Below are 19,506 nucleotides of genomic sequence, written 5' to 3'. Positions count from 1 at the left end.
TTTCATTTCTTCCCCCGTGGTTACAACATTGATTGACTGATCAATAAACAAGCTTTCTTTATCTTCCTCTCCAGTTCAGTCATAAGAAAAATAAGAGGATCTATTTTCCCTTCAAAAGAGAGGAAGGGACTTTGTTTGCCAACCTAGTGTAGTGGTTTGAGCATTGAACTACATTCTACACATACTGTAAAACCCAGAAGGAACCGGGTTAAAGGGGGGGGGGGGTAGCTAAATTACTTTTAGCCAAAATGCAGGAGGGATTGGGTGAAGAGGTTAAAAAAACATGTTTAAAAGGTGCACTTACAGTCCCATTCTAGCTGAAAAATTAGCACCTTTGCATGTCTTTATATCCCTGCAGTCATGCAAAACATGTGCTTTCTTCCCCTACCTTTGTGTAGGCTACTTCAGGACATGTGTGTTTTTTAAAAGCCTGAAACAGCTGATCAGGCTTTCATATGGACACACAGGTGGTTCAAGGGAATTACAAATGGAAAGCAATTTGAACTCTCTGATACTCCTTCTTTTACACTTTACAGTCTTTAACAGAGGTTGAATTAACAATTGGGGGAAGAAAGAGATCCAAAGGAAGTTTCTGTAACCAAAAATTACCTCCGTTATGCGTTGGATTTCATATGTACACATACAAATCTGCTTATATTTATATGAAGATATTCACATGTGCACATATATAGTCCAGCCCATAATGGAAGGAATTTTAAAAACCTTCTGACAGATATGCCCTGTCTGCCCTCCATCATGATCCGCTTCAAAAGAAGATTATGAGGATGGTATGGAACAATATTCCAGGATTAACAGGTCTGTGTGTGGGCATAATGCCAGGTTCCAGAATGTTTAAACCTACTTTTAAAACACAATTTTTGGTGTTGTCAGGAAGTGCCCTATGACTCTGAAGACCAGAGTTCAAATCCTTGCTTAGTCATGAAACCCACTGGGTCACTCTCAGCTTCAGAAGATGGCAATGGCAAACCTCTTCTGAACAAATCGTGCCTTGGGTCAGAAAGGGCTGTAAGGCACAGAATAACAACAAGGCAGCATAGACCATGGGTGGTATAAGAACCCCTCAAGCCCTCCTCCAAAACCTCTGGAAGACAAAAAAAAAACCCCAACCCTGCCACTCAAATCTGACATAGTTCAGTTGTAATTGAAATTGCTTTCTTATGGTTTTTATCTTTTAAAAATATTTCCCTAATCACTGTTCATCGTCTGTGCTTCTTCACTCTAATCTTTCCTGCCTATCCAGCTTCGAAAACAAAACAACAGTAAGAGAAAAGATTTTCTACTTCCTCACTCATTGTCAGCCCCAGCGCTGCTTTGTCCTGTCCTTCCCTGCTCATCCTGCTGGGCCACCTAAATAAATAAGCCAAAGATTCTTTGCTGCCCTGTTCATTGCCAGTGACACTGCTGCTTCATCTCTTCCCAGCCTCTTTGCCTCCAAAAAAAAAAAAAAAAAAAAAAAAAAACAGAACCTTTATAAAGTAATGTTTTAGAACAAAATAAAATTTTCTCCACAGTCTTATTCTTACTGCTTGGCGTCCCCTGCAAGAGAGGAAAGAGATAGTCAAAATGCAGTGGAGAATAAATGCCCTTCACATGCCTGCCTGCAGCCAAACAGCCTCCATCTGCTAGTGGCAGTTCCTCCTTCTCTGTTCCTACACTTCTTTTTCTTGTGCCGTTACTACCACTTCAACTCTTTGCTCTACTCTCCATTCATCAAGAGGAAGATGCCAGGGAATTAATCAGAATAGTAGTGCTCTTCCTCAACACACCAGAGCTAAACTGCACCATGTGCATAGATGGGGATACTCCTAGTATGCTACCCAAATGTGTGTGAAGGAACATCACAGCTATGTCCAAATATCTGAAAGGATGTCACATTTTTTCTTGTTTTCTGCTGCTTCAGAGACTAAAGATAGATCCACACTGATCTGAAAATCCTTGGCCAATTTGACATGGTGTATTCCAGACTGGACCTGGTATTGGTCACACAGGATCTCTCCCAGTCCATGAATGAGTACCCTACCATTCCCACCCTCTGAGCCATGGTTCAGGTCATACCTGACAGCTGTTGTCTGCAGTAATGTGGATTGGGGTGAAGGAGGAAAGAAGAGAGGAAGAATCCCTATTGCCCCAGCCAACAGCACCTCACACAAGAGTCAAGGAAAGAAGGAAGGTCTGAACCTGGGGTACATCTGTGTAACAATAAACTGATTTAGCATTGCCTCCCAACTCCCCACTAAGTTTTAGAGCACCTGGCCACTCTATCCGGCTGTTCCTGAAAGGCTGCTATCTAGCATGCAATTAATGAGTTTTTTTAAAACTTGAAGATGTCCATGTACACACACATACACAACCTCTGTTTGAGATCTTTTCTGTACTTCACTGAAGGCCCATCTACATGTACTGGAAAAATCTTGTAGAAATGGTTCCAGAGCCTTGGCTGTCCCCACAGCTGTCTTGTCCAAGGGTATATTGGAGTTGCTGCTGCCACATCACTACCAGCAAGCAGTTCTCTTCCAGAGTTTGTTGGCAATGTATCATGGCTTGGCGGCCAAAATGGCATCAACAGAAGTACAATGTCACCAACAAGTAACAACCTGATTCAGCTGCTCACACCTCTGAAACTGTGGAATCATTCCACATCTTCCAGAAAGCTCCAGAGTTAATCCTGTGCTCTTCTGACAAGGTGTAACGGCTACATGCAGGACATGTGCTGACAAGCAACTGATGCATTGTATGGACTCCATTCACCAGCTGAGCAGTGAGTACACATGATTTTGGCTGTGTAGACATGACCAAAGTCATGTCTACAAGCACTAACTTTGGTGTGCTTCCCAATTTCCAGTTCATCCTATGGCTTTGGTAAGCCAAGGGCATGCTTTCAAGGGATACTGCACATAACTATCTGAAACTACATCCCACTGGCTATAGTGCAGGGGTCCTCAAACTAAGGCTGGCGGGCCAGATGCAGCCCTCCAAGGTCATTTACCTGGCCCTCACTCAGGGTCAATTTAAATCTGAAACAACTTGAAAACACACAACAACAACAACAACAACAACAACAACAACAGCAATCCTATCTCATCAGCCAAAAGCAGGTCCACACTCCCCATTGAAATACTAATAAGTTTATACTTGTTAAAATTAGTCTTCATTTTAATTATTATATTGTTTTAAGTGGGGTTTTTTGTACTACAAATAAGATATGTGCAGTGTGCATGGGAATTCATTCATTTTTTTCCTCCAAATTATAATCTGGCCCTCCAACAGTTTGAGGGACTGTGAGCTGGCCCTCTGTTTAAGAAATGTGAAGACCCCTGCTATAGTGGGACTGACATAGTGCATATTAGGGATGGAAAAAAATATTCAAAAATGCCCAGGACCCAGTTTTCCAGGAGCCATGAAACTCTAGTATGGAAAATCCTGGACTAATGAGAAATTTGCAGCGGTTCTACGCAGCGGTTCTACGCACATTGAGGGTTTTTTGGCACCAAAAACAGTATTTTATGTGCAGAAATATCAATTTCTGACCAAAAAAGGTGTTTTCAATGCAGAACGCACTGTTTTGTATACTAAAGCCCTATTGTAAATATACCAACAGTTTAAAGCTAGTTTTCATAGGTTTTCTCATAGCTGGAAAAAATCATAATAATTTGTTCCTTTGAGAACTAAGTTACTGAAGAATTATACCCTTACTTTATGTGAAGCTACTAACAGTAATCTTATTCTCAGAACTTGCCAGGCTAGAAGCAACACTGTATGGGTGCATCCTGGACAACACTGGCTTTTGTGAGAGGGTAAGGGGTGCAAGTAATTGCAAAGAAACAGAAGAGCTTTTCCATACCCCCATTTCATTATGCTCTCTTGTCCACAATGGCTTCTTCTTTCAATTTAGTGGAATAAAAGGAATAAAAGGGAAATTAATTTAGCTAGTCGTTTTCCTTTCACAGCTTCCCATTCATTTAATTGTTTTCCTTATGTCAGTTGCTCTCAGTGTATTTGACAATGTTAAAAATAAAAGTAAGGAAGGAGGGTTAGAGGAAATGCCAACTGCATGGTTCTTAAAGAAAAGGCTGTTGTTTACATAAACAAACAGTCCTGCTACTGTCTCCAGATAGCAGGGCCAGCCCACCCATGCAGCAGGATGAACCTCTAGCTTAAGAGACAGATTGTGCCCACGGAGACATGCTGTCGGAGGACCACCTGGCCACTCTATCCAACTGTTCATGCCCAGCCTTTCTCTTTGTGTGGTGAATGCTGCAGTAGGAAAGCAGCCAACATAGCTCTCTGGAGCAGCCAGCTGACCTGATGCTTTGCTCAGACTACCCACCAGACTAAGTCTACAGATGGGTGAGTGGGCTCTTTGGAGAGGTCATCAGGTCCAAGTGCTTCACACTTAGGGATTTTCCTCCTCTGGATGAGGCATAATGGGAGAAGTCTTGGGGAACACCCATGCCACCATAGCTGAGTGGAGAAGCACATTGAGACCAGGGAAGGGAATGACAAGGAGAAAGCTGAGATGCAACAATGGCAGTGGAGGAGGAGAAGAAGAGTGAAGGCCCCTGTCCTTCTGGCTTAGATAATGTGTTGCCCCTGGCAGGAAATAATGTTTGGCTTCTGCTCAGGCAACAAGAAAAAACGTAATGTAATAATGAAGTTGCTCCACATTAAACTAACCCAGAAAACTAGGTCACACTTATTTTGGTGAATAACAACAAGCCTAGAGGTGCTGATTCAGTCATGAGCTCATAGAGTGGTGACTTTTAGTATCAAGATATGAATAGTGATGTTCAATTCAACAAAATTAGTTTCCCTCTCTGAATACAACAACAGTTTATACTGTGCTTTTAAAAAGAAAAAGCAAGGCTACCTAGACAGAAACAGCTTCCCCACAATGTGCAGAAATGCTGTCAGGCAGCTAAACATAGGACTTGTTTACACTAGTCAAAAACCCAAGATTCACTTTGAATGGAAGGCTAACTATCTTCATGACCCAGAGTTATTACTTTATTTATCTATTTGTTTAAACTGGCTTTGCTCTGCTTTGGACAAAATTATGAGATACCCCAGAGTAGCCTGGACAGCTAGATCGGGTCCAATTTAGCCTGATCACTGTCCATATGGGCACCAGTATCAGGAATGGTTTGTGGCTGAGCTGCCACTGCCACTACTTCTAGTACAAGCACCCATGGAACCAAGCAATCTCCCCTTCTTCATCACACAGCTTCTCGCCTAATGTCACAACATGATGTCCACTTGATGAGTAAGAAAGATGAGGAATAGTTCCCCTTCTTCAAACTGACCATGCAGGCATCCCATTTTGATATCAGCAGAGGCCTCCAGAAAGTCCAGTAGCCCATAGGGAGCTTCATGATCAACTAGGAACAGCAGTGACATGGAACAGCTAAGATACATGCCACCCGAGCAGAGCTGCTGTGCTCCCTGGCAATGTGAACAAGGCTCCAGATTTGGCACAAATATTGTTTTGGCACAAATACTACTCTGAGGCATACTTACATCAGGCTAAACTACCTGGTATATATGAGTCCCTAATGAGGTATCATTTTTGGGAGATTTTCTGTATTTGGTAATTAGATCTTCTATTACCTGGTGAGTCTAGATTTTCTGGTATTTGGTAATCAGATTCAATACCAGGAATCTGATAAATAGGACAGTAAACCACTTGTACAAACAAACCATCACTGATGAAGATGCTTCATCATGCTAGTACCACAAATAGATATAATGGAGCAAATGTGCAGCACCAAAATGCAAAAGAACCAAACTCTAAGGGCTGGCCTTTGGCCAAAAGCTTTAACAACAAATAAGGGATTTGTTTACACTGAATTTTGGCTGACTAAAAATATAACCTTCTATTTTATGAATCTATGTCAGTTAGCTGTTTGTGGCTTTAAAAAATGTGGTCTGATGGCTTTGCACCAAAGGAATTCTGGCTCCTTTTCCTAGCTCATGCACTGGCTAGCTGTTTGGATTCAGCAAATTACTTGCAAACCCTGTCTCCTGCAATGTCACTGGGGTAAATTGGGACTCCAGAGAAGAAATTCTCATAGGACCTTAACTCTCAACACAAAGGACCTTAATTCTCAACACAGCTAACCATGCTTCAAAGCCTGGAAAAGTTAAATTTCTAGAATTTCCAGCCAGTAGAGCTACTGTTGGGAGCTATACTCCAAGATCTGCCCTTAAATGACCAAGTATGAAACCAGAAGTTTCCAACAATTCCTGTCTTCCAAGCAATGTCCTAAGTGGAGACTTTGCTTACCAGTTTATCATTCTTCCTAAGGATGCCTAACAGTCGGATGAGAATAGCAAGCGACAAGATCACACAATACAGCTACTCCCAGCAGCTCAAAGATGAGCAGATATTTATTAATTGATTCAATCCAACATACTTCTTCATTTCTAAGACACCATCAGTTATAAGGCACACACTAATTTTAGCACCTCCAATAGAAATAAAGCTTTATTTATATACATATTTATATACATTGGGGGGGGGGGGGCACAGAAAATGGAATTCAAGACAGCTTATAAAAAATGTAAGTAAGAGACAGCTAAAACATTACTTTATAAAGGTTAAAAAACAATTTAATGTCGGTATAATTAAAAGTGTACTTCTACTTTGGACCGTTGGGTCATATGGCCCCAGATTCAACAGGGACAGCTCCTGGGCACAAATGCCCCAGATTAATCTGCTCCATGAAAGTACACCCTAAGTCAGTGGTCCCCAGATGTTTTGGCCTTCAGTTCCTAGAAATCCTAACAGCTGGTAAACTGGCTGGGATTTCTGGGAGTTATAGGCCAAAACACATGGGGACCCACACATTGAGATCCACTGTCCTAATTCAAATCAATGGCCCATCTTGTTCTGTGTAATTTTGAGAAAATGGGCTTTCTAGTCCACCATGAAGATCCCAAGGACTGTTTGCATGTTTATGCACTTAAGCTGTGGCTAATCGTGTAGTGAATTTAGAAAGGTTGAAGTCCCATAATTTGTATTATTATTATTATTATTATTATTATTATTATTATTATTACAGGCTGAATATCACTTATCTTAAATCATTGGGACAAAAAGTGTTTTGGATTTTTTTTTCGTATTTTAGAATACATGTACATAATGCAATACCTTGGCGATAGAAACCAAGTCTAAACATGAAATTTATTAATCTTTCACATATACCTTATGTGCTTAACCCTGAGGGTAATTTTATGTAATAATATTTAAATAACGTTGCACATGGAACCAAGTTTGTGTACACTGAACTATTACAAAGCAAAGGTGTTAATTATCTTAGCCAATTTCGTGAATGATTTCAAATTTTGCAGTATTTCAGATTTCAGAATTCCAGATAAGTGATGCTCAACATATGAAGATGATATCTACCAACTGCCTTCAAGTATTTTTATTCCCTCTGAGCCTATCTTTATAGTAGCTGGTCGGTCAATTTTTCTCAGCAATAATATATTCTTGTGAGCATTTCATGACAGTAAAACATTGCTTTTGGGTTGGAAAGATTATCCATTTACAAGAAACATTGCCCAGGGGACACCCAACTCAGTGTTTGAGGAGTCTCTTTCCACCACTCCTCTAAATGTTCCTCCAGTAACAGCAAGAATATCCCTCTGGGCAGCAAAATCAGGCAATTCCAACTGGATGGCCTCCCATGAGGGTCTTCTTCCAGGGGCAAAGCAAGAATGGGCAACTTGGAACTTGGAAGTCCCTGAACAGACTCGGAAGTGGGAGTGGGCAAATCAAAAGACAACCTGGCAAAATGACACTACCCAGAATCCTCCACCTTGCGTGACTGTGGAGCAGAACAAACAACTCCGCATCTGTATGCTTGCCCACAATGCCCTGCCTCATGCACAGAGGAAGAACTGTTTAAAGTTACAGACAGTGCAGTTGCTGTTGCCCATTTTTGGTGTAAAACTATCTAGCACAGTGATTCTCAACCTGGGGTCCCCAGATGTTTTTGGCCTACAACTCCCAGAAATCCCAGCCAGTTTACCAGCTGTTAGGATTTCTGGGAGTTGAAGGCCAAAAACATCTGGGGACCCCAGGTTGAGAACCACTGACAGCAGCTTGTGATGCCTTTATTTTATCAGTTTTAGACTTATCTATTTAAGTAATGCTTTTGACACAAAATAATAATAGCTCTTCCTGACATGATTCAAGACCTGGCATTAAAAATACCAGTGTACTATGATGCTTCATGTCAAGTGGGCCGCCTTTCTGTCTCTTTAAGCTCAACACAAGGACAATATTCTCAACCACAGAAACTATATTCAGTTTTTTAACTGGTTAAGTAACAAGAATAGAAATGTGTTGTTCTCCTTTTAGAAGGTGATTCTGTATTCCTGGGCTCGGGATAGTGTGTGGGGGATAGAGAGAGACACAGAGAGCAGAGATGACTTCAATATAGTGGACTGAGTTGTTTGTTCATTTTCTTTTTCAAAAATTCAAAATTCAGAATGTCATCATGTTCTCATTCAGTGAAAGAAAGCGTTCATGGATTCCACGCTGGAATCATTCAATGAAGCTATTGTGCTTCTTGTGGTCCTTGGTAATAGGTAACTTTGGGGCAATTTGACAGAAACGACTTCTCTTTGGGGTTTTGAATGCAACTTCTTTTAAATGGCTGCAGACCTGCCAAGCCTGGTTTCAGTGTGGATCTGTTCTTTAAGGCCACTTTGGAAAGCATCTCTGTATGAGCGGAGGGAAGGCATTTCCAAACACTTCAATATGAGACATTCACAAACTCTGTCCCTGGCTTGGGCACTCAAAACCACTTGCGCTGAAATCTTCCCAGCAGGTATCAACCCCAATGCAGCTGCAACAACAAGTCTGTGCTCTGTCTACAGACCAACGCAGGGAATGAGGCTTGGAATGGCTGAGGATTGAAGAGCAGATGTCAAAATACAAGGAAGAAGGGATCCAGAAGCTGGAATTAGCCAGAGGGAGGGAGGGAGACTGAGCCGTAGTCGGGTTGGTCGTCTAAGCCCAAGGCACAGAAACAATGAAAAGTTTCAGAGGAAAAGCAATGACTGACACTTTAAATGGGTAAAGAGTCAACAGTGCAGGGCACCAATATGAACTATGCAAGAACAAACCTGCATGGAAACAATTTCTATGAAGTCACTGACAGGACAGAGGAAGACCTACCATATGAAGGTGTGAGAAAATAGCTACAAAAATAAGGAACTTTTCTAATCTCTAACTTGGACAATCCCCTTCCATCTCCAAGGATTTAAAAAAAGATATATGAGCAATTATATACTACCTTTTTGCTGCTATTATTATTATTATTATTATTATTATTATTATTAGAAACACAAAAAGATGAGTCCACAGCAAATAAGATCACTCTGCTGGCCACAGCAAATAAGATCACTTCCCAAGTGTCTAGGACTGTGTGATATATCACCGAATAATGCGTGCAGATCCCAGTAAGGTGGCCTTCTGCAGCTGGCAGATGGTAATTTTGTCAGCGCCAATTGTGTTTATGTGCAGGCCAAAGGTCTTTAGGCACTGCACCCAGTGTGCCGATCACCACTGGGACCACCTTGACTGGCTTGTGCCAGAGTCTTTGCAGATTATTATTATTATTATTATTATTATTATTATTATTATTATATGGAACAAAGGCTCTGGCATAAATTAGTACAGGTGATCCCAGTGGTAATTGGCACACTGGGTGCCGTGCCAAAAGATCTCAGCCGGCATTTGGAAACAATAAACATTGACAAAATCATGAGCTGTCAACTGCAAAAGGCCATCTTACTTAGATCTGCGGGCATCATTCAAAAATACATCACACATAAAGACTTGGGAAGTGTTCGACTTGTGATTTTGTGATACAAAATCCAGCAAATATATCTTGTTTGCTGTGTCATACTGTGTTTCTGTGTCAATAAAATAATAATAATAATAATAATAATAATAATAATAATAATAATACTTTATTTATGGAACGTTCCCTCTCTCCAAGGGGGACTCAAGATGGTTTAAATACAAAAAGGCAAACATTCAATTGCATAGACAACAAGTTGCCATAAACAGCAACAAGTTGTACACCAGTTAGAGCTGAACATAGCAATTTAAATACATAGGCCCCTTCTACACTGCCATATAAAAACTAGATTGGCTCCTTTGAACTGGATTATATGGCAGCGCAGACTTATATAATCCAGTTCAAAGCAGATAATTTGGGTTATTTGATTTGAAAATATGGATTTTATGGCAGTGTAGATGGGGTTATAGAACCATGTACCTTCATAAAATTATGTGTCTCTCCCTATTATGACCTTAACAGTGTGGAAGTCAGATATTTATTGGAGCTATACACCATCACCAGGCTAGCTAAATACAGAGAGGCTCATAGCATCCCTATACTTAGGCCAGTGGTTCTGTGCGCAAACCACCTTCTCTCTCTCATTCTTATAAGTCAGAATGAGAGAGAGAAGGTAGTTTGCTCACAGTCATATGAATTTCAGGAAAGAATGAAGGTTTCAATGTGCATTTCCCCAGTCCTAATCCAATATTCTATATTGCAATGGCTCAGTGAGAAAGGTTGCTGTATATACTTGAGTATAAGCTGAGTTTTTCAGCCCTTTTTTAGGCTGAACCCCACCCCACCCCCGGCTTATACACGAGTCAAGGTTATTTATTATTTTACTCTGTTGTTGTTGTTGTTGTTGTTGTTGTTATGAGGATTATTACATTTATTATTTTACCCTATGTATTATTATTACTACATTATTTTACTCTATTGTTATTTTTATTACATTTATTCTTTTACTCTATTATTATTACATTTAATATTTTATTCTATTATTACTGTTATTATTACATTTCCATGATTTTACTCTATTATTATTATTATTATTATTATTATTATTAATAATAATAATGATGATGATGATACATTTATTATTTTACTCTATTGTTATTGTAAGGATATGTAAGCACATTTAATTGAAGAAGGTTAGAATAATAGTTTAATCAGAGTTGGACAGTCTTATCTTAAACTACAGTTTTATGTAAATATTCAAAAACATTTAACCTACAGATGTCACAATTAATGTAATTTTATTGGTATCTATTTTTATTTTGAAAATTACCAGTAGCTGCTGCATTTCCCACGCTCAGCTTATATTTGAGTCAATATGTTTTCTCAGTTTTTTTGTGGTGAAATTAGGTGCCTCGACTTATATTTGGGTTGGCTTAAACTTGAGTATATACGGTACATTGATTTGATGAGTACCTACTTTAATGTCAATAGGATTTATATCATCACTGAACAACAGCACATGCCTCCTTCCCCCAAATACCAGTTACCCCTCCCTGTGATAGAAATGACACAAATACACACACACACACATGATTGTGTGTGTGTGTATCTCCACTCTTTGGTTTCTCTCGTTCCTTTTTTTCCAGATGAATTCCCCCTCTCTCATTCGACTTACATAAGTTTCCTCTGATATCTTTTAAAAATGCAGTATCCCCAGCAAGAAGACTACATTCCTCCCCCTGCTTCCCCAATGCATAATAGAGGGATGAGATTTCATGCTGTTGGCCAAAAAAGCACAAAAGGAGGGGGAGAAAGCTCTAGGATTTTTAGTCCTAAGGTGAAGGGTCAAACTAGATGTCAGATGAAACTTGTGCAAATCACCCATCAAAACTCTTTTGGAGTTTTTTTTTTTTGTTCAAAAAGGACGTTCAAAAGCAACAATGTGAAGCAGAGAAGCAGCAATGGTGATCCAGCTCCACATTGCTGTTTCAGCAAACTGATTTTTTTTCTCCTCAGGACAAATAAAAACTGAAAGGAGACTTTTTTCATGATTGTGTACATTACCATCTAGTTCAACCCACTAAATGATAGGTTAATTGTTGGTTATAAAAAGGCACCTTTGGAGCCATTGCTCTTTTGAGTCACCAGCATTATCTATCATCCTCTGAACTTGGATCGCCAATGGCCTCTTGACCTCCATTGTGCTTACAAAGGGATTGTAAAGAATATGAATGAATGAAATATGATATAATAAAATCACATTACATCCAACATTATCACACATGCTAGGAAATGGGCATTGGTACTAGTCAAATCCAAAGTGGATCACATTTTACTACAAAAGAAGATGATTAGGTGTTCCAGATGCCATTACCTAGCCAACATAGTCAATGGTGAAGAATGATGAGAAATGTGGTGCAACTAGATTTAGAGGGTCATATGTTCTCCTATCTCTATAATTGCTTTACATTGCTTTACAGGATTTCAGAAATCAATTATGCCTTTGAATCGTTTACTTGTTGGTTTCTTTCTGAAAATCTCTGATGATACCAGTAAAAAAAGAGAAACTAGAAGTGGCTTCTCTGTGCTTTGGGGTCATCTGAGGTGAGGACGTTTGGTTCAACTTTGGGGCCACACTAGCACAGCGGTTAAACCGCTAGCTGCAGAAAATCTGCTGACCAGAGAGTTAGCAGTTCAAAGCCACAAGTTGAGGTGAGCTCCCAGCTGTCAGCCCTAGCTTCTGCCTACCTAGCAATTCGAAAGCATGTCATGTGAGTAGATCAATAGGTACCGACTCGGCGTGGAGGTAAATGCGCCCCATGTCATGCCAGACAATCAGAGAAAGTCTATGGACAACAGGCTCCTCGGCATGGAAAAATGAAACAAGAGCACCTCCCCATGGCCAGAGTTGAGCATTGCCTCCAGATGCCAGAGATGGAAAGAGGAAACCCTTTACCTCTGTCTGTGTATTGTATGTTGTTGTACACCATGTAAAAAGGTGCTGTTTGTTGCCTTATATATGTAAATTGTAATCCACTCTGAGTCCTTCTGGGGAGATAAAGCAGAATATACATAAAGTATATTATTTTTACTGACACAAAAACACAGTATAACACAGCAAACATATATGCTGGATTTTGTATCACAAAATCACAAGTTGAACACTTCCCAAGTGTCTAGGACTATGTGATGTATTTTCGAATGATGCCTGCAGATCCAAGCAAGGTGGACTTTTCCAGTTGACAAATAATGATTTTGTCAATGTTTATTGTTTCCAAATGCTGGCTGAGATCTTTTGGCACAGCAACCAGTGTGCCGATTACCACTGGGACCATCTGTACTCATTTATTGTTATTATTATTATTAATAATAATAATAATAATAATAATAATAAAAGAAGCAGGTTGATAGAGAAAATGCAATCAACTGAAAAAGCCAAATTATTGCATAACTCTTATGAGAGGCCCAACTATGACACTTCACTATCCAAGGTGAATGTCAAGACGATTTCTCCTCTTACAAAAGACAACAGGACAAGCGATTTAATGACAGCCTAGTATTTTCCAAAGCAATATCTGATGAAAAGAGTCCAGTTTAGACTGAACACCTACCACCATGTGATACACACCAACTCTGTCCACCAACACCACCCACCACAAAACCAATATTTGCGACTTGAGGCAGTGACCTCCCTCTACCTCACAAAATGGCTGACCTGCCTTTTTTGGCTAAGTTTGCTAGGATGGAAACATGAAGGAGAACAATTTGAAGCATTCCTGGAGGCCACAATCTCACAGGGATTTGAAGTTGGGATTGCCACAATGGTGCAGATCTACTGTCCAAATGGTCTACACTGCCATATAATCCAGTGCAAAGTAAATAATCTGGATTTTATATGGCAGTGTAGAAAGGGCCTGTTGGGAATTTGGACTCTCAAAATACACTATGGGACAGGGACCGAACTGGAGCTTGGGTAAAGTTAGAGTGGGTAATGTGGGAAGTGGCAATGACAGGACAAACTGACAGTTACTGTGGGGTTTGTTGTTTTTATTTGTCTTTGGGTTGCTTCTGACTTATGGCAACGCAAAGCCAAACCCATCACACACTATTCTGAGCAAGATTAGACAAACCTAATGGGGGTTGCCATTGAGACATTCAGAGTCTGACTTGCCCAAGGTCACCCCATGGGAACTTGAACCCTGATCTACAAAGTGACGGTCCAATAGTCAAACCACTATAACTACACTTCTACACTTAGTGGGGTCACTGTAAGGTGACAGGTGACCTAGAGAAGAATGTGTAGGTCATCAATGTGGGCAGGAGAAACTCTCAAGTAGTTTCCAAGGTGCTACAAGATCCCTTTGACAGATTTATAGTTACAATTTGAAAGATCTAGAGCTAATTTGTGGGGAGTAGGTGGGGTCAATTAGTCTCCAAGGTGCTACAAGATCCCTCTGACAGATTTATAGCTGCCACTTTGGAACTCTTGGGGCTAATTTTGTGGAGAGCTGGAGGGGGCCGGAGATTTTGACAGATGTAAGAGCCATAGTCTGGAGGGGACTCAAAAGAGATTGAAGATACAGATGATAGGACTGACAGAGGGGGAGACTGGGGAGCCTCAGGGCCTTTCCACACATATAACCCAGAATATTAAGGCAGATAATCCACAATATCAGCTTTGAACTGGATTATCTGAGTCCACACTGCCATATAATCCAGTTCAATGCAGATTTTATACAGCTGTGTGGAAGGGAGCGCAGAGAGGACAACGGGGTCCTGAAGTAGTCAGAAGGCTTAATTAATTAGATCAAAGGCTCTCTAGTTGAACCTAGTTTGAAGTATTCTCCAAAATATTCCAAGATCCCTTTAACAATTGGGACTTTTGAAGATTTAGAACTAATTTTGTGGGGTGTGGGAAGGATACAAAGAAACACAGAGTCTCCAGAATGCTCCAAGTTCACGTTCACATATTTATAGTTGGGAGTTTGGGAGGGCTAGAGCTCATTTTGTGGTGTTTGGGATGACAGGGCCCCTTGACAAACCTAGACTTCAGGTGTGGAGGGGACCCTAAGTGAACTGTAGACATGAAAGGTTGAGGGACCCAAGGGGCTGTGAAGTAATTAGAAGGCTCTCTAGTTAAACTACTGCTCTTATTCTCTAAAATGATCTAAGAATTTGGAGATCCAGAGCTAATGTTGTTGAATATGGGAAGCCTCATGAGAAGCACTCAATTTCCAAGGTGCTCCAAGATCTCTTTGACAGATTAATACTTGAGAACATGGGTGATCTAGAGCTACTTTTGTGGAAGGGGGAGGGGATTGAAGAAACACTCAATCTTCCCAGATGTTCCAAGATCCCTTTGACAGACTTATAGTTGGGAGCTTGAGAGAGCTAACGCTCATTTCATGGAGTTTGGGATGGCAGGTGTGGAAGGGGCCCAAAATGGAGATACAGATGAAGAACGCATCGATGGAGGGGTAGGCTGCTAAAGGTGTTGCAAGGGAGTCAGAAGACTTTAGTTGGACTACTTCTCATATTCTCCAAAATACCTCAAGATCCCTTTGACAGAGTTATACTTGAGGATTTGGGCAATCTGCAGCTAATTTTGTGGGTTGTGGGAGGGAGCAGGAGGAAGACTTAAGTCTGCCAAGATCCCTCTGACAGATTTAACATTGGGAATTTGAGAAACCTTGAGCAGAATATGTGAGATGTACGAATGGGCAGGAGAAACCCTCAACTATTCTCTAAGATGACCTAATATCCCTGACAGATTTACAACTGAGAATTTGAAAGAGCTAGAGCTAATTTTGTGGGGTGCTGAAAGGTGCAAGAGAAAGTCTCCAGGATGCTCCAATATCTCTTTGACAGATTGATAATTGTGAGCTTGGGAGAGCTAGACAAAATTTTGTGGGGGTCTTCCTAAATCAGTGGTTCTCAATCTGTGGGTCCCTGGATATTTTGGCCTCCAACTCCCAGAAATTCTAACAGCTGGTAAACGGGCTGGGATTTCTGGGAATTGTAGACCAAAACACCTGAGGATCCACAGGTTGAGAACCACTGGTATATTGATTATTCATGCCAACTTTGCTCTGGATCTATCATTGTTTGAATCCGCAGTACTCCCTGGATGTAAGTGAACTACAACTCCAAAACTCAAGGTCAATGCCTAGGAACCCCTTCCAGTATTTTCCGTTGGTTATGGGAGTTCCGTGTGCCAAGTTTGGTTCAATTCCATCATTGGTGGAGTTCAGAATGCTCTTTGATTGTAGGTTAACTATACATCCCAGCAATTACAACTCTCAAATGACAAAACCAACCCCACCAGTATTCAAGTTTGGGTGTATTGGGTATTTGTGCCAAGTTTGGTCCAGTGAATGAAAATACATACTGCATATCAGATATCACCCCCACCCCCATCCCAGGCACCACTAGTGGGAATGAGAGAAAGGGCCTTCTCCGTAACTGCCCCCCCCCCCACCTCTGGAAGTCCTTTCCTAAGGAGTTAAAGATGGCCCTCTCCCTCACAGCCTTCAAGAAACAGCTGAAGACGTACCTTTGCTCACTGATTTATGAGGAGGAGTAGTAGTTGGTAATGTTACCATTATACCTCTGATTAATAGCTACCATCCATGTCCATGTTGTTTGCCCCACCAGCTCAATAAACATCTTGAGCAATGATCAATCTATTTTCCCCCAAGGAACTGGAAAATTGATGCTTCTTTTCGATGTTTGATGTTTTGTCGTACGTCTGATATAACAGGCTGCATTTTTTAATTTAATTTTAGTTGTTAAGTCATACTTTTCTTTTTATATGTTGGGTTGCCAAATTATGTTACTATGGATATATTGTTGTGTTGGGGCATTGAATGTTTGCCTTTATTGAGTCCCTCCAGGGAGATAGGGCAGAATATAAATATAAATATATTATTATTATTGTTGTTGTTGTTATATGTTGATTCATAACAGTAGCAAAACTACAGTGATGAAGTAGTGATTAAAATAATGTTATGGTTGGAGGTCACCACAACATGAGGAACTGTGTTAAGGGGTGGCGGCATTAGGAAGGTTGAGAAACACTGACCTAGAGCAAGATAAGTGGGATGTAGAAGTGGTTTACAGTGGTTCTCAACCTGGGGGTCCCCAGATGTTTTTGGCCTTCAACTTCCAGAAATCCTAACAGCTGGTAAACTGGCGAGGATTTCTGGGAGTTGTAGGCCAAAAACATCTGGTGACCCCAGGTTGAGAACCACTGGTTAGAAGAAACCCTCAACTGACCCTCCAAGTTCCAAGACCCACCGGAGAGATTGAGGATCCTGAGGAGTAGGGAAGTTGTAGCCTACATCTCTCCTGGCTTAAACTAAGTTCAAAGACCCATCGGAGAGAGTGAGGACCCTGGAAAGTTGGGAAGTCCTAGTCCACAGTTCTCCTGACCTAAACTATTAGTTCCAAGACCCTTTGGAGAGAGTAAGGACCATGGGGAGTGGGGAAGTTGTAGCCTACATTTCTCCTGGCCTAAACTATAAGTTCCAAGACCCTGGAGAGAGTGAGGACTCTGGGAAGTGGGGAAGTTGTAGCCTACATCTCTCCTGGCCTAAACTATAAGTTCCAAGACCTTTTGGAGAGAGTGAGGACCCTGGGGAGTGGGGAAGTTGGAGCCTACATCTCTCCTGGCCTAAACTATAAGTTCCAAGACCCATCGGAGAGAGTGAGGACCCTGGGGAGTGGGGAAGTTGGAGCCTACATCTCTCCTGGCCTAAACTATAAGTTCCAACACCCTTTGGAGAGAGTGAGGATATTGGGGAGTGTGGAAGTCCTAGTCCACAGCTCTCCTGGCCTAAACTATAAGTTCCAACACCCTTTGGAGAGAGTGAGGATATTGGGGAGTGTGGAAGTCCTAGTCCACAGCTCTCCTGGCCTAAACTATATGTTTCAAGACCCATTGGAGAGAGTGAGGACCGTGAGGAGTGGGGAAGTCCTAGCCCACACATCTCCTGGCCTAAACTGTAAGTTCCAAGACCCTTTGGAGAGAGTGAGGACCCTGGGGAGTGGAGAAGTCCTAGCCTACAGCTCTCCTGGCCTAAACTATAAGTTCCAAGACCTATTGGAGAGAATGGGCATCCTGGGGAGTGGGGAAGTCCTAGCCGAGGGCTCTCCTGGCCTATGCTAGAGGGAGGGACTCAGTGAGGGACTTACCGGCCCCTTCGGCGGTGACGATGGCCTCGGGGGAGATGCAGACGCCTCGGTCGTAGACGGGCAGCTCCTCGCAGGCCAGGCTGTCGGGCCAGGCGTGTCCGTACTTGCGGAGGACGGGCTCGCACCCGGCGCGCGCCCGCTCGCAGACCGACTTGCAGGGCTTGATGGGCTCGTGCTGGAAGTCGATGGTGCAGATGGGCGCGTACATGGCGCAGAGGAAGAAGAGCAGGTCGGCGCTGCAGTGGATGCCCAGCAGGCCCTCGAACTGCTCGATGGCCAGGATGGCGTTGGCTTGGGTGCTGTGGTGCAGGTGGTTGGGCATCTTGGTCATGTTCCAGGGCAAGGACTGGCAGAGCGGGAGGCGCACCGGCTCGCACGAGGCGCCCCGCGCCCAGCCCGGAGCCCAGCCCACCACCACCAGCAGCAGCACCAGAAGCACCATCCCCTCCCAAACAAGCCGAGCCAAACCCAAAGGGAAAGACGGTCCTGGCTTCGGAGCCTCCACTTGGGAAAGAGAGCGGCTTTGGCGTCCTTTTGGGATGGGAAAGAGAAGAGGAGCACTGCGGTACAAGCTCAAGCCCGGCTCCACTTCTTGGCTTCCTCTCCCATCTCCTCCTCGGTGGCCTCCCTCTTCCTTTTGAGAAGGAGAAGGGGGAAAGAAAGGGCGGGGAGGCCAAGGCGAACGGGGCGGCCTCAGGAGAGAGAGAGAGAGAGAGAGAAGGCGCGGTTTGCCTCCTCCCTCGGCCACCCCGCAGCCAGTCAATCCTCCCACCTTGGGAAAAGTGGGCAGGAGATAGAAACACACACACCCCCAAAACGTGGTGGTAGTAGTGGCTTGATTTCTCTATCACCAACTCTGTTCTATTATTTATGTTAGTTATTATTTTCTTGAATAAAATATGTGTGTATGTGAAGAAGGCTTTCATGGCCGGAATCACTGGGTTGCTGTGAGTTTTCCGAGCTGTCTGGCCATGTTCCAGAAGCATTCTCTCCCGACGTTTCGCCCACATCCATGGCAGGCATCCTCAGAGGTTTTGAAGTCTGTTGGAAACTAGGCAAGTAAGGTTTATGTATCTGTGGAAGGTCCAGGGTGGAAGAAAGAACTCTTGTCTGCCTGAGGCAAGTGTGAATGTTGCCATTGGCCACTTTGATTAGCATTGAATGGCCTTGCCGCTTCAAAGCCTGGCTGGTTGCTGCCTGGGGGAATCCTTTGTTGGGAGGCAATCAGCTGGCCCTGATTGCCACCAGATTGGTGGGAGATATAAATCCTAGTCACAGACGTAGCTGTAATGTAAATATGCAGGATGTATTTTCATTCACTGGACCAAATTGGGCACAAATACTTGATACGCCCAAATTTGAATACTGCTGGGGTTTTGGGGGTGGGATTGATTTTGTCATTTGGGCGTTGTAGTTGCTGGGATTTATAGTTCACCTACAATCAATGAGAATTCTGAACCCCACCAACGATTGAATTGAA

General features: G+C 42.3%; 1 protein-coding gene across 2 annotated transcripts in view; it reads right to left on the bottom strand.

Annotated features, from left to right (window-relative positions):
* Positions 1-18,558, bottom strand: part of FRZB (frizzled related protein) — a 41,031-nt gene extending 22,473 nt beyond the window's left edge. For both annotated transcript variants that reach the window (XM_060780123.2, XM_060780130.2), the window contains exon 1: positions 18,027-18,558. In XM_060780123.2, the coding sequence (XP_060636106.1) occupies positions 18,027-18,468 (442 nt within the window). In that variant the 5' untranslated portion in view covers positions 18,469-18,558. The remainder of the gene's footprint in view (positions 1-18,026) is intronic.
* Between the last annotated feature and the right edge of the window lie 948 nt (positions 18,559-19,506).

The sequence above is a fragment of the Anolis sagrei genome, chromosome 1 (assembly GCF_037176765.1).
Source record: "Anolis sagrei isolate rAnoSag1 chromosome 1, rAnoSag1.mat, whole genome shotgun sequence".
NCBI classification, from domain to species: Eukaryota; Metazoa; Chordata; class Lepidosauria; order Squamata; family Dactyloidae; genus Anolis; species Anolis sagrei.
Note: the sequence above shows the minus strand (reverse complement) of the source record. Positions and strands in the feature narration are given on the sequence as shown.